This window comes from Coffea eugenioides, chromosome 10 (assembly GCF_003713205.1).
Source record: "Coffea eugenioides isolate CCC68of chromosome 10, Ceug_1.0, whole genome shotgun sequence".
NCBI classification, from domain to species: domain Eukaryota; kingdom Viridiplantae; phylum Streptophyta; class Magnoliopsida; order Gentianales; family Rubiaceae; genus Coffea; species Coffea eugenioides.
In genome coordinates, this window is record NC_040044.1 from 36,447,127 (window position 1) to 36,461,506 (window position 14,380).

Sequence of the window (14,380 nt, forward strand, 5' to 3'; positions counted from 1 at the left end):
TTTTTATTAATAGACATGTATAATTAGTAGTATAATTGATAATATCATTATATATATAATTATGTGTATATATATATATTTCAAACGGGTGGCGGGGCGGGGGAGTATACCCCCACCCCCCGCCCCATTTCTAAACGGGGGGAAAAATTCCCCCCGCCCCAATGACCCCCCCGCGGATGCCTGCCCCCGTTGCCATCCCTAAAATAGTGTGTTTGGATTGTAAGTTATTTGAGATATTTTTACTGTAGCACTTTTTGTGATGTGATGTATGTGAGATAAAAAAGTAATTGGGAAGATAAAAAGGTGTATTGGAAATTGTAATGGTGATGTCAGCAAATATATTTGGCCAAATAATTGGCTGTCCAAACACATATATATATATGTCTGTTTGGAAGAAATATTTTTTTGGAATGATGATATATTACGTTTTTGGGATGGGGTATAAAAAGATGATTAGAAAAAAATAAGAAAAAATATTAAAAATGTGTTTATGATGTAAAAAAAAAATTATATAAAAATGGCTATTCAATTATGACTTTATGAGGAGCTCCGGAAGTCAGTAAAAGCAACTGCACTTGTGTTGACAGGCACGGGAATGTCAACGAAGTTTTAAGACGCTCCATCGAAGACATTTTCTTTCTCATTGGTCTGACAATCGAGAAAGGATGTGCATGCAGAAAACTTTATAACAAACAAGTCAAAATGGGTTTCTGTAAACCTATATTGACGATTTCGTTTGCTTGCCTCCAATTTTCTTCCATCTTGAAAAGGAAGGATAAAGGCATAGACGAAGGAAAATGTGACAGCAAGCCGCTAAATCAATTTCTCTGTGAGAAAATAAGACCTTTGATGATGGGCTATGCGCATCTCTCTTGCTTGCAAAAATTAATGCAACAAAGACATGATGGCAGGAAAATAGAATTACCACTCTTAAAGGACATGATTATTAATGATCATTGAAGTTGATCAAGTTGACTACTGTTATGAAAAAGAAAATGGGTATGAGTTTCCATTTTCAAGTTTCTTTTTATTTCTTGAATTAAGAAGTGAAAAAGAATTGGTTGAAGAAGATTTTGAATAAATATTGGTCTTTTAATTGTTGATGCAGGACTCATGTTTGGTGAATCCTATACGTTTGGTTTGGACATGTTGTGAAATTTTATCTCAAGAAATTACCGCCAACTTCTCAAATAAGAATATTTTGCCTATTTGAAGAAGAAGAAGTAGCCTATCTAGGATGTATTTTTTTTCTACTTAAGACTTTTGAATATTTCCCAAAAAAAAAAAAAAGAAGAAGAATCTTTCAATGTTCTCAACCAAGCAGACTTTGCGATCAAGGAACCTTGGCCTCTTAATTAGCCCAAAACCCATTTTGTAATCCCATTTTGACATAAATTACCCATTTTAGTTTGGGACACGTATTTTACTTAAATGAGCAAATTACTTGGCTACCCACTAAACTTTTCGAATAATAGAGTTTTGGTCATTCAATTTTTAAAAGTATGCATTTACCCGCTAAACTATCAAAAATATAATGTTTGGGCCATTTAGTTTATTTCTACCATGGACTCGCACAACTCATGAGACATAGTCGAGGGGCAATTTAGGAAGCACAAAATGTATCTACCTATTAAATTATTGCGCGAGTATGTACTTACCCACTAAACTATCGTACAAATATATATTTATTTATTTATTCACTAAACTATCGTGCAATCCTTAGATATGACAAACTTAACTGTGGAAATAGATAGAATGATCCAAAATTTATACTTTTGATTATTTAGTGGGTAAGCATATACACATAAAAGTTGAATGGTTAAAACTCTACTCTTTGAAAAGTTTAGTAGGTGTTCAGGTAATTTGCTCTATTTAAATCAATACTGGTGAGTTAAAACAAACAAAACCATCCAGCTCAATTGGAATCCCCATCTCCTCTAGTAAGCCATTGCCACCCAAAATTCAATGTTTTAAAACTCGGATAGTTAATTGAATCGATGAGGTGTTCGAGTCAAGATTCAACCGTTTGGACCGATTCAACCCTGGTTCAATGAATTTTTTTAAAAATAATATATATATATATGCACAAAATAAGACATGCAATGTACTAATTTAAAACTTTATATGATGAAAAGTTTAATATTTTCGACGAACTTGGATTTTCAAAAATAAATTTTTTAAATTATAAGTTGAAACAAATAAAGTTCATCTCAATTTCAATTATATCTACCAAAAAATAATCTTAGATCCAACCCAAAAATATCACTATATTTTGAAATTATACAAAATTCATGTCTATGGGAATTAGACATTGTGAGTTTAAATTTTAATTCACGTTTTTGGGATTTAGAGATTGCAACTTAAAAAAAAATAAAGTTTGGAGTTTGAAGAAAGTCAGGAGAATCGAAAATAGAGATGCAAACTTGATAAGAAGCAAAAAATGAGATGAAAGTGAGTGATGGTGGCATTTAATAATTAATCTTTAGGGTTATAGAAAAAAAATTCTTTTTTAATTTTTTTCAATTTAATAGACGAAAATAAAATTAAAAGAGAGAAGAAAATATCAATAAATTAAAACTAAAGAGATTTGATTAAAAAGAAGGTGACTAAAGAAAAGAGGAGAGAGAGAGAGAGAGAGAGAGAGTTGAAGATTATAAAAAAAGAGTCATGAGAGAATGAGATTTTGTAGAGAAAATGGAGGAAAGAAAGATAGACGTTTATCTTATATAAATGTGTTATCAAAAGATAGTAATCGGATGTGATAGTGCAATGGCTACTATGCTGGCTTCGTATCACAGAGGTCCTGAATTTGATCCTTGGTAGCCACATTTTGCAAAACTTAAAAAAATATTGAGGAAAAAATCGAAAAACTGAAGCTCGGATTTACCGGTTCTTGACCAATTTTTTGACAAGGTCAACTTTAATATAAAACCAAACCAGTGTCATGGCCGGTCGGGAACCGGCCGGTCTAGTTGAGTTTTCGAAACATTGCCAAAATTAATCTCCTCCACCCCAACAACCCTATCTTAGATTGTGCTAGGTAATTAATAAATTGCATTTTTTTTTTTGGAAAAATCAATTCATTGAAGTGTTCTACATGCTTAATCCAAATATATTACTTCCTAGAATTTTTTAAATTTAAGATGATAGGCAATTAGGTAGAGATTTTCTTGGTAATCATAATCAGTTGAACTTAGCAACTTTATGTTTAGGATATTTCAATGTTGAATGTATATTTTCTTCTTTCTGTTACTTCTTGTTTTCCGGACGACTTAATTTGGTAATTCAAGGTACCTCCTTTTATTCTCCATTGTAGTGCACAATCTTGGCTTCGCGGCATTTGATTTCGTCAATAACATATCACAAACGCCAAATCCAATGATTAAAATCCCTTTCCAGATATAGGCTGGAACCAACGTAAAGGGTATCGAAAAGAAGAAGATTTTGACTTCGCAAGAGCAAGGGGAGGCTGAGCAGAGAGCGCTTGCAGCTGCCCCTACCTCAAGTAACCATCATCATTTTCTGCAACAGCCATTATATATTAAGCCAATCAGAGTTCCTGTTCTCGACTTCCTGGACAAAATTAGGTAAAGAACTGCATAGCTAGCATTTGGGAGAGTAGAAATCAATTACAATTGCCGGCTTTCCGGTGTTCGAGTCTAAAGCTATTCCATACTTATAAAACGTTGATTTACAAATAATCTTGGCTATTAGTGTATGCTGAATGGTGTCAAAAAACTAGCGAACCAATTCACGCAACAAACTGAACCAACATAAGTCTATTATTTTAACGAGTTTAAAGTTGTATTCAAATTTGAATGATTTATTCGTCAAGTTGAATATAAATGAACTTTTATTCAGCCAAACTCGAGACTGGCTTATTCGTGCTTGATTTTGATACATTGATAGTTGAGCAACCAAGCTCAAATAAGCTTTTAGCAATCCGATCTCAGTTTGAATTTTAAATAGTTTAACTCATTTTACAACTCGATTTTGCAAATAAGATTTTAATATAAACAACTGGACAGATATTAAGTCTGTTCCATCTAAACTTGTACTTATTTTGCCCCCAACCCAAATTGGACATCATTGTCCCCGCCATTGGACATTATGGTCTCCCTATCTCTCATTTATTTAGCCAGTGAGCAACTGAACGAGACACTGGTATTACCCGGAATACAAGATGCATCCAAGAATAGGATCTCAAGTGTGCAAACTATGCAAAATCATTTCTCCAAAAGAAAAAATTATGTAAAATAAAATAACGAGTGAAAACTGAAAACCCATGACCACGAATTTATGAGTAACAAGTGCATGTAACAGGCTTACGTAGAAGAAAAACCACAACTAAATAAATTGCATTTATTTGTTACTTTTTCCAGTTTATTACAATATCACATGAAACAACCAAATAATGAAGCGTATCCAATCTTAATTTTCATCTGCAATATAATTTTTTTTTATTTTTGAATAGTAGCACGTAATCATGCTACGCACATAAAATCAATACTTGAGCAAGAAGCATGTTGCAGATCGATTGTGGCTTTGGCGAAACACATCAGGGGAATGGAGGACGATACAGAGGTATGGCAACGAATTTCATCAATCCTTTCTTGCAGTCGTCGCCCTCTCCGCTGGCAAAGTAGTTAGGTCTGACCTGATTTAGCACGTACGAGAAGCCATTTCCACGTCCTTGATTCAGACCTGCCAACCGGGTTGCGCCCCTAAAATCGCATGTCAAGAAGCTGTACAGGTTTGGCAGCAGGTACACGCTGTGAGGCCTCGAGATTTTGCTAGGAGGACCATACTTGAACACTGATGCACCAGCAAAACAACTAAGGTTAGACCAAACCAAGTTAACACTAATACTCATAAACTTTTCTACTTATTGTTCTCGTGCGCTTTATATTTTGCAAAAGCTGATTATACAAAATAATTATAAAGAATAATCAAAATTAATTAGTTAAAGCTATTCTTTGATAGATTCTGTATTTTAACTTTTTTAGCTATTAAAAAAAATCTAAAATTTAGATGTAAAAGCAAACAAAATCATTAAAAAATGATTATTAAAAATTAGAATATATATAATCAAAGTACGATAATCAACAAGTATATATCAAAATTGAATCGAATCAGATTTTCTAATTCAACTGAGACGCCAGTCTAGCCTTTGTAGCTATAAAAATTTCGGACAATAAATACAAGGCCAACCTAGTGTGTCGCCGAGGAAAAAGGCACCGTGATTCGATGCCCAATTATTGTAATTGTAGCCGTAGCGCCATCCCTGAGACCCTCCAACAACAACTGTTTCAGCTTGGCTAATTGCTAAGGTGGCTACTAAGGTTAGGAGGAGGACAAGCAATCCTTTACCGAAGCTGACGGCCATCTCTATTGTTTGTAATCGAATCAAATGAAGCTAGAAATGATAAGATGTATAGGCAGACGGATGATATGAATTTGGGATGCCATTTCTGGGTTTATATAGATGTTCCTGGCAACCAGATCCAACTCTTGTTGACTGGTTCTCAAGATCAAAAAATATCCAGATGTCGACTTGATAGAATGTGTAAGGTCATCATGTTGCCGGTTTTCTTAGGCTATGTTGAAAATTATACAGCAGAATTTCTAGATTTTCATGCCCTTGACCGCAGTATGGTTTAATTCGTCTACAACTCATTAATACCGTGAGGAGGCTTCAAGGTTGATATTAGGGGTGTTATTGAATCGTATCGAACTCCAGTATTGCCATACTCAAAGCACAAACTTTATGCCTAATAGCAGAATTTGAATTTGAACTCAAGTTTGAGCAAGTTGTTTGAACAAAGTTCAAACTCGACTTGACGTAATATTTGGAGGGCTCAAACTCAAATCGATAAAACTCGAGAAGTTGGTGAGCTCAATATCGAGTTCGAGTCCCCAAACTCAATATATGGTTATGGTCGTAAATATTACAAATAATCCATTTAAAAGAGTAATTTAATTATTTATAATATATTAATTAATATTACACCAAGTACTCGATAGAGCTTGATGAGCTCTTGAGTGTATGATATACATACTCGAGCTTGACTTGAAGACTCAATCAAGTAACTCGGCCTCGACTCGAGCTCGACATTAACCGAGTTTGACTCGAATTATTGACCGAACTTGAGTCGAACTATTGACCGAGCACTCACGAACAAGAGTCGAACTACTCGATTGAGTTGCACCCTCGGTTGAAATTCTAGCAAATTAAGGTTGCATACGTTACAAGAATTGTGAAGGCCTAAAGGCTGGGCATAAATGTAATGTTGTTGGTTGACGAGGAAAATTTAAGAGCCAGGATGCATGATTAAGTTTTTTCAAAGATGAAGACTATGTCTGTTGGGAAAGAAGATTATTTGAAAAACTTTTTTGGAATCATGATGTAGGATGTGATATAAAAAGGTGATTAAGAAATTTAATAAAGATTAAAAGAATATGTTTATGATGTTACAAAAAAAATTATATAAAAAATGGCCATCCAATTATGACTTTATGAGGAGCTCTGGAAGTCAGTAAAAGCAACTGAATTTGGGTTGATAGATACGTGAATTTCAACGAAGTTTTGAAACGGTATAGCAAAGGCAGTTTCTTTCTCATTGGTCAGACAATGGAGAAAGGAAGTGCATCTAGAAAACTTTATAACAAAAAATAAAAAAATCAAAATGGCTTTCTGTTAACTTATGTTGACAATTTGGTTTACTTGCCTCCAATTCTCTTTTATTTTGAAAAGTAAGAAAGATATAGAAGGAGGAAAATGTGACAGCAAGCCGCTAAATTAATTTCTTGGTGAGAAAATAAGACCTTTGATGATGGTCTATGTTCATCTCTCTTGCTTGCATAAATTAATGCAAAAAAGACGTGATGGGAGGAAAATAGTAATACCACTCGTAAAGGACATGATATTAATGATTATAGAAGTTGAGCAAGTCCACTACTGTTATGCAAAAGAAAATGGGTATGAGTTTCCATTTTCAAGATTCTTTTTATATCTTGAATTAAGAAGTGAAAAAGGATTGATTGAAGAGGTACAATATAAGAAGATTTTGAATAAACATTGGTCTTTTAATTGTTGATGCATGACTCATGTGTGGTGAATCCTATACGTTTGGGCATGTGGTGAAAATTTATCTCAAGAAATTACCGCCGACTTCTCGAATAGGAATATTTTGCATTTCTGAAGAAGAAGAAGAAGCCTAGCTAGGATGTATTATTTGTTCTGCCTAAGAATTTTGAATTTTTCCGAAAAAAAGGAATCTTTCAATGTTCTCAACCAAGCGGACTTTGGGATCAAGTAACATTGGCATCTTAATGAAAGCCCAAAACCCATTTTGTAGTCCCATTTTAACATAAAGGGTAAAAAATAAAAAAACTCCTGTGATAAATCTAATATACATAAAAGCCCTCCGTGATTTCAAAATATACAACACGACACCCCGTACTTTGAACTAAATTGTAAAGGTGACGAAATCCGTTAAAGTTAAAGGAATTGGATGAAATTACCAAAATGCCCTGATATAATTAAGCAAAAGACAGCTCAAAAAAATTATTTGTTTTATTCTTTAGATAGAGAGAATTGAGGGTTAAGGGGTAGAACATGTATATTTGTTAAAAATTAAGTATAAAATTTTTTTTTAGGTTCGAATAAGTCATTTCTATTAAGTTTAACGGATTCCGTCACCTTTACAATTTAGTTCAAAGTACGGGGTGTCATGTTGTATATTTTGAAACCATGAGGGGCTTTTCTGTGTATTAGATTTACCACAGGGGATTTTTTTGTATTTTATCCTAACATAAATTATCCATGGGTAAATTACATATAACCATCCTATAGTTTTGCACAATGCCAGATGCTGCTCTAAAGTTTCAAAACAGCCACATAACTCCCATTTAGTGGAATTAGACTAGAAGCAGTCTAAAAGTACGTGTGATGAAATAATAACATCCACTTAACCTCCCCTATGGTTTGCATAAATATCCATTTTATTCTCCTGTGATTATTTCATTTATTCACGTAATCCTCCTATGGTTTTGTACATGGTGGTAAGTTGTTGTTTGATTTAACATTTATATAAGAGCACTAGTGGTATTTCAGCTAATGACGTTATATAAATTATGAGAAAAATGCAGTTTTGATACCCAAACTTTGACACATGAGCTGTTTTAGTCTCCAAATTTTGGGCAAAAACAAATTTGGTGCCCAAACTTTCAAATTTTGAGCACATTTAGTACCCTTGACGATTTTTTCCCAAATTGCTACCGGAAAAAGTCATGTGACAGTCACATGTCCGGCCATTATTGTATAAAAAAATGCCAAAAAAATGTCAAATGCCATTCTAATACTAAGTATTTTAAGGACTAATAATGTAATTAAAAAAACTAAGGACTAAATAACATCACATGAGTCATTTAAAAAATAAAAGAAGAAGAAAATGATGTAAAACTCTGCCAAACTCATTTCATAGGTTTCCTTTTGGAGAGAGTGAGAGAGAGAGAGATGGAGCACAGATAGAAATGAGTTTGGCAGAGTTTTACATCGTTTTCTTCTTCTTTTATTTTTTAAATGACTCATGTGATGTTATTTAGCCCTTAGGTTTTTTTTAATTACATTATTAGTCCTTAAACTTAATACTTAGTATTAGAATGGCATTTGACATTTTTTTTGACATTTTTTTATACAATAGTGGCCGGACATGTGACTGTCACATGACTTTTTCCGGTAGCAATTTGGGAAAAAATAGTCAAGGGTACTAAATGTGCTTGAAATTTGAAATTTTGGGTACCAAATTTTTTTTGCCCAAAATTTGGGGACTAAAACTGCTCATGTGTCAAAGTTTGGGTACCGAAACTGCATTTTTCTCATAAATTATTTTTCATTAAATTTGCAGTTTACATTAAACCATAAAAGGTGAAATGAATATTTTGAAACGTTAAGGGAGTTATGTGGCAAAAAATGAAACCACATGAGAGTTATTAATAATTTGCTCTTTTTAGTGTGGGACACATATCTTATTTAAATCAAGACCGGCGAGTTAAACAAACAAAACCATTCAGTCCAATCGGAATCCCCGTGTCCTCTAGTAAGCCATTGCCACCCAAAATTAGTCCCCTCCAACCCAAAAACCCTATCTCAAGTTGTGCGAGGTAATTAATAAAGAATTAATCTTTGTTATATTGTCAGTACGGATTTGGATGTATATTACATCATCTCAATTTAAATTTAAATACTTGCAGTTTTCCTGGTTACAGGAAAGTAGGAAACTGTAATTGATTTCTACTCTCCCAAATGGAAGTTATGCAGACTTCAATTTGTCCAAGAGGTTGAGAATTGGAACTCTGATTGGCTTAATTTTATGATGCCTGATGCAGAAAACGATGATGGTTAACTAAGGTACTCACGAGTCGCAACTCCATCCTTGTTATCATGATTTGTAAATCTCTAGGTGAAGTCGGATTTTTGTTTAATTTTTTTTCAGCGTAAATGGAAAGTTTTGAATCAAAAAATCTCACACTTTCTCCCATCGTGCCACCCAACCCATCCCTCCCCCAATCTAAGTGAAGTTTGATTTCCTTCTTAATCGTTTGATATTTTATGTGTTTGCTTTCAATGGTACATTGTTGTCATGTTACAACTTTTGATGGTCTTAATGAAGACTTTTTTTAAAAAAATTAAGACTATGCTCTTTTTTTTTTTGATAGAAAAACTAGAAAATTTCATTAAGGTGAGGATAGGTCCGTAGAAATTGCAGAAGAAAGAAAAGGTGATGGAGAATATCTCCAACTACAAATATCTGAAATAGAACTAGCATTTCTAGCTAATAAATGTGCAGGCACATTTACATTCCTAGGAAGCCAATTCAATGCTAAGTACAGAGTCTAACGTAATTCCAATTCAATTTGCATTGTACTTTTAACGTCGCTATTTAATATTTAAAGGACCATAATAATTGAAACTCATATTGTGGAACAAAATGTAAAGTCAAAACTATTCTATCAATTATCCTAAATTTACTTAAAATTAAAAATTTTGAGGATCAAATTTGTTTTGATGGTAACATTAGGGAAGTCCAAAACTAAATATCTCCCAAATAAAATACTACCTGGATCAACGTTGAAATTCCATACCGAACCAATCTTACTTATAAAAAATTTCCCTTCAAAGTATGTCTAATTTGACATAGGCGACTGATGCTGTGCTATAAAGATAATAGACGTGAGACCAAATATATTTACCGGTGTATTAAAATTTGATAAAAAATGTTATACAAACTTCTGGGGAGAATATCATTTTGCAATAGAATTTAGAAGAAAATTTTTTAGAGTACAGAGATTTAATTTTTTGAATCTCGGGGAGCTCAGCACTTAACAACTTCTTTTCATCAATGTTACTGTATCTTTAGAAGCGAAATTATCCAGGGAATTCTGATGTCCCAATGAACCCCGAGCTTCAATTTCCATCTCACCCCAGTATTTGATATTTGATTACTTCAAAAATATCATGCGTCGCCTACAAAAAGTTGATTTAATGTGCTTTTTTAATTTTTTTTCGAATAAGGGAAAGTTGGAATTTGAGAAGCAGGAAGAAGATAGGGGAGATTTAATACGAGACTTCTAAGTTCTGGAATTTTAACCTTAACTATAAACTAAAGCGTTCTTGGCAGTTTAATGTGCCCTTGGAAACCAATACTATTAGCTAGTAGTCTTCGTCGGACTAGGACTCAGTGCTATTGTGATTAATACAATTCGGTGCAGTTATTGTACATATTCAAATTTGTAATGTACAATTACATCATAATATTATATTGAATATTTTATTCATATATATCAATTTTTTCATAAGTACGATAATGGGATATAATTGTATATCCAATAATATAAAAAGTACAACAATCGAACCAAATTGTTTGAACAACAATCCAACTGCACTGGCTTTGTTTCCATCTTGGTCTAACAAATGGCCTCGGCAGACAAGGACAAGAAAATATCTTCTACACTTTCAACCAGACTTGGGTGGTGATATTGGTTTGATTTTTTAGTTTTTGCACCAAAATCTGTGAGCTGATTCTTTCCTTTCCTTCTCTTTTCTTCAATCCAAACGGTGCCTAAATCCTAGTGAGAAGGTTTTGAAGCCTGCCCTCGAAACGCATCCCTACTTTTTAAAAAAAAAAATATATCATCATTCATTAAATCTGTAATAATGGTAGAAATTGCATCAACCATATAGAAATACAAACAAATCTAAAGAACAAAGTTAAATGGTACAAATTTGAAAATTCAAAGAATACTACACTGTAAAATTCGCAAAATATCTAAGAGATAAAAATGCTTATAGATGCATGAGTCCCTTTCTTAATGTCCTTGTTTCAAAAATTATAAGGTGCAATTGCATCCAAACTATTTATGGTTGAGATGTTTTTATTTGAAAATTGGAATGTGGGACAGGAATGATTGTGCTTTCATCCAATTTTATTCAAATTTGACTTATTTATTTATCAAGTTGAATTTAAAGGAACTTTTATCGAGCCAAACTTGATTGATTAGTTGAGCAACTAAGCTCAAAAGAGTTCTTGAAAATCCAATATCAGTTCGAGCTTTAAGTAGCTTGATTCATCCGACAGACCTATTTGCAAATAATATAAACAATTGGTTTGATATTTAGTCCGTGCTCTCTAAACTTATGTACTTAATTTTTCCCCCAAATTAAAATTTTGACTCCGCCATTGATGACATATTACTGTCCCTATCTTTCAATTATATAGCCAATAAGCAATCAAACGATGACACTAGTATTAAACAGAATACTTTAGATACATCCAAGAATAGGATCTCAAGTGTGAAAAGCATGTAACGTAAAGAAAGAATGAAAACTGCCCCTCCTGGACAGCTCGGTTGGTCACGGGAACCTTCTTAGGAACCGTTGTCCATTCTTCCCCACCAAAGATCGAGTCCCAGTGATTACCGGTTCGAGGGGATGGGGAAAAAATGAAAACTGAAATTCCGTGGCCATATCTGTGAATAACAACAAATGCATGTAACAGGCTTACTTAAAAGAAAGACCACAGGCAATCTATTGCATTTATGTGTAAATCTTTCTAGTTTATTACAATATCACACGATTATAAAAATTGAATTAATAAGTGTATCCACTCTTTTCCATTGTATTCTGCCACATTATTATAGTAGCATGTATTCATGCCATTACATACAAAAAATTAAAACTCAAGCGAGATAACTGTTCGATTGAGCATGTTGCAGATGCGAGATAACTGTTTCATTACGCATGCTGCAGATTGTTGCTTTCAGGGGAAAGGAGGACGATACAGAGGAATGACAACGAATTTCATCAGTCCTTTGTTGCAGTCATCACCGCTTCCCTCTCCGCTAGCAAAGTAGTTAGGTCTGACTTGAGTTAGCTGGTATGAAAAGCCATCTCCACCTCCTTGATTCGGGCCTGCCAACAGGGTTGCGCCGCTGAAGTCACATGTCAAGAAGCTGTACAGGTTTGGCAGCAGGTACACGCTATGAGGCTGCACGGTGTCGCTAGGAGGAGGATACTTGAACACTGGTACACCAGCACGACAATAAACGTTAGACCATATTAAATTAACATTAATTTTGATAAGTTAGGGCTTGTTCTCGTCTATTTTAATTTAGTAAAAGCCAATTATGAAAAATGATTATCAAAATAATGAGAATCGGTTAAAACTACCCTTTAAGAAATTCTTTAAAAAATGATTATTTAAAATTAAAATCTATAATCAGGTAAAATAATTAATCAAGAACAAGCCCTAAAGAAGGTTCCAAGCATATTAATGTGCACCAGTTTGCTAATATATTTGGAATTTTTTTTTTTTTTTTTGTCAAAATAAAGGACCTGGCCCCACTTCAGGCCCCAACCCTTATTCGGGTTGTTGGGTTACCCCATTTTCGTTACTGGGACTCGAACCGGTGACCTACGGGATACTACCGCATGTGGTCACTGGTTGAGCTACCCAGGAAGGGCGCTAATATATTTGGAATGTTCGTTCCAAATTATCGAATTAGGTTGCATAGCCTAGAATGAGGAAAAAAGTGCTTAGCAAAATTGAATTGAATCATATATTGTGACTCAACTGAGAAGTTAGTGCTCTAGCCTTAATTCGGACGTATAAAAGTTTTGAATACTAATACAAGGCTAACCTAGTGTGTCCTTGAGAAAAAAGGCACCGTGATTCAATGCCCAATCAGTATATTTGTAGCCATAGCGCCATCCCTCGGACTCCCCAACAACAACTGTTTCAGCTTTGCTAATTGCCAATGGGGCTATTAAGGTTAGGAGGAGAACAAGTAATCCTTTACCAAAACTGATGGCCATCTCTATTTTTTCTTTTTTCTTTCTCCTGTATTCGAATTAAATGAATGACGCTAGAAATGACAAGATGTATATGGTTGGATGATCTGAATTTGGGTTGTTTTAGTTGGGTTTATATGGATGTTCCTCGCAACCTAATCCAACTCTTGTTGACTGTCTCAAAAATAAAAAAATTTCTAAATGCTGACTGAGTAGAATATGTCCAAGATCATTTTTCCAGTTTTCATAGCTAATGTTGAAAATTGTACAACAAAATTCTGGATTTTCATGCCTTTGACCACAGTATAGTTTCCCTTGCTTCATCTAAATCAATCTCATTAATGCCCTCAGGAGGCTTCAAGGTTGCATACGTTACAAGGCCTGTAAAGGCCTAAAGGGTGAGAATAAATGTAATATTGTTGGTGGACGAGATAAAAGCAAGAGCCAGGGTGATTTTCTTCAAAGATGAGGAATATAGCTATGATTATGACGAGCCCACGGAAGTCAGTAAAAACAACTGAATTTGGGTTGGTACTACCGGAATTTCAAGGAGCTCTGAAACGGTCAATCAAAGGCAGTTTCTTTCTCCTCATTGGCCAGACAATCAAGAAAGAAAGTTTATTTGTAGAAATTTAGAGTTTAGACCAAGACAATTTTTGTGTGACAGAATACTTTATTAATTCTAATAAAATCAAAATGGTTTTCTAGATACTTTTGTAACCGATTTAATTTTCTTCCAATTTTTTTCTATCTTCAAAAGGAAATGTGAAAACCAAGCCCTAAATTAATTTCTTGGTGCGAAAATAAGACCTTTGATCATATGTACATTCCCTTGCACAAATGCAGCAAAATAATGGCCAACCTTATAAGTTATAATTAATTTGCATCTTCAATCCAAAACGGAGATTATACATCATTTCTAGGATGGCAATGGGCGGGGGTGCCCGCGGGCAACGCCCCGCGGGGGGCTCTCGGGGGGGGGATGGGGGGCGGGGTGGGGCGGGGGCGGGGGGGAATTTTTTCCCCCCG

The 14,380-nt window shown here is 34.2% G+C and overlaps 1 protein-coding gene across 1 annotated transcript; it reads right to left on the bottom strand.

The window, feature by feature from the left end:
- Window positions 1–12,320: 12,320 nt before the first annotated feature.
- LOC113750788 lies at window positions 12,321–13,375 on the bottom strand. The gene is made up of 2 exons (XM_027294731.1): window positions 13,201–13,375; window positions 12,321–12,583 (listed from the first exon to the last, which is right to left on the bottom strand). Exons 1-2 carry the CDS (start codon window positions 13,373–13,375, stop codon window positions 12,321–12,323), a joined length of 438 nt encoding a protein of 145 aa, XP_027150532.1.
- Window positions 13,376–14,380: the final 1,005 nt, after the last annotated feature.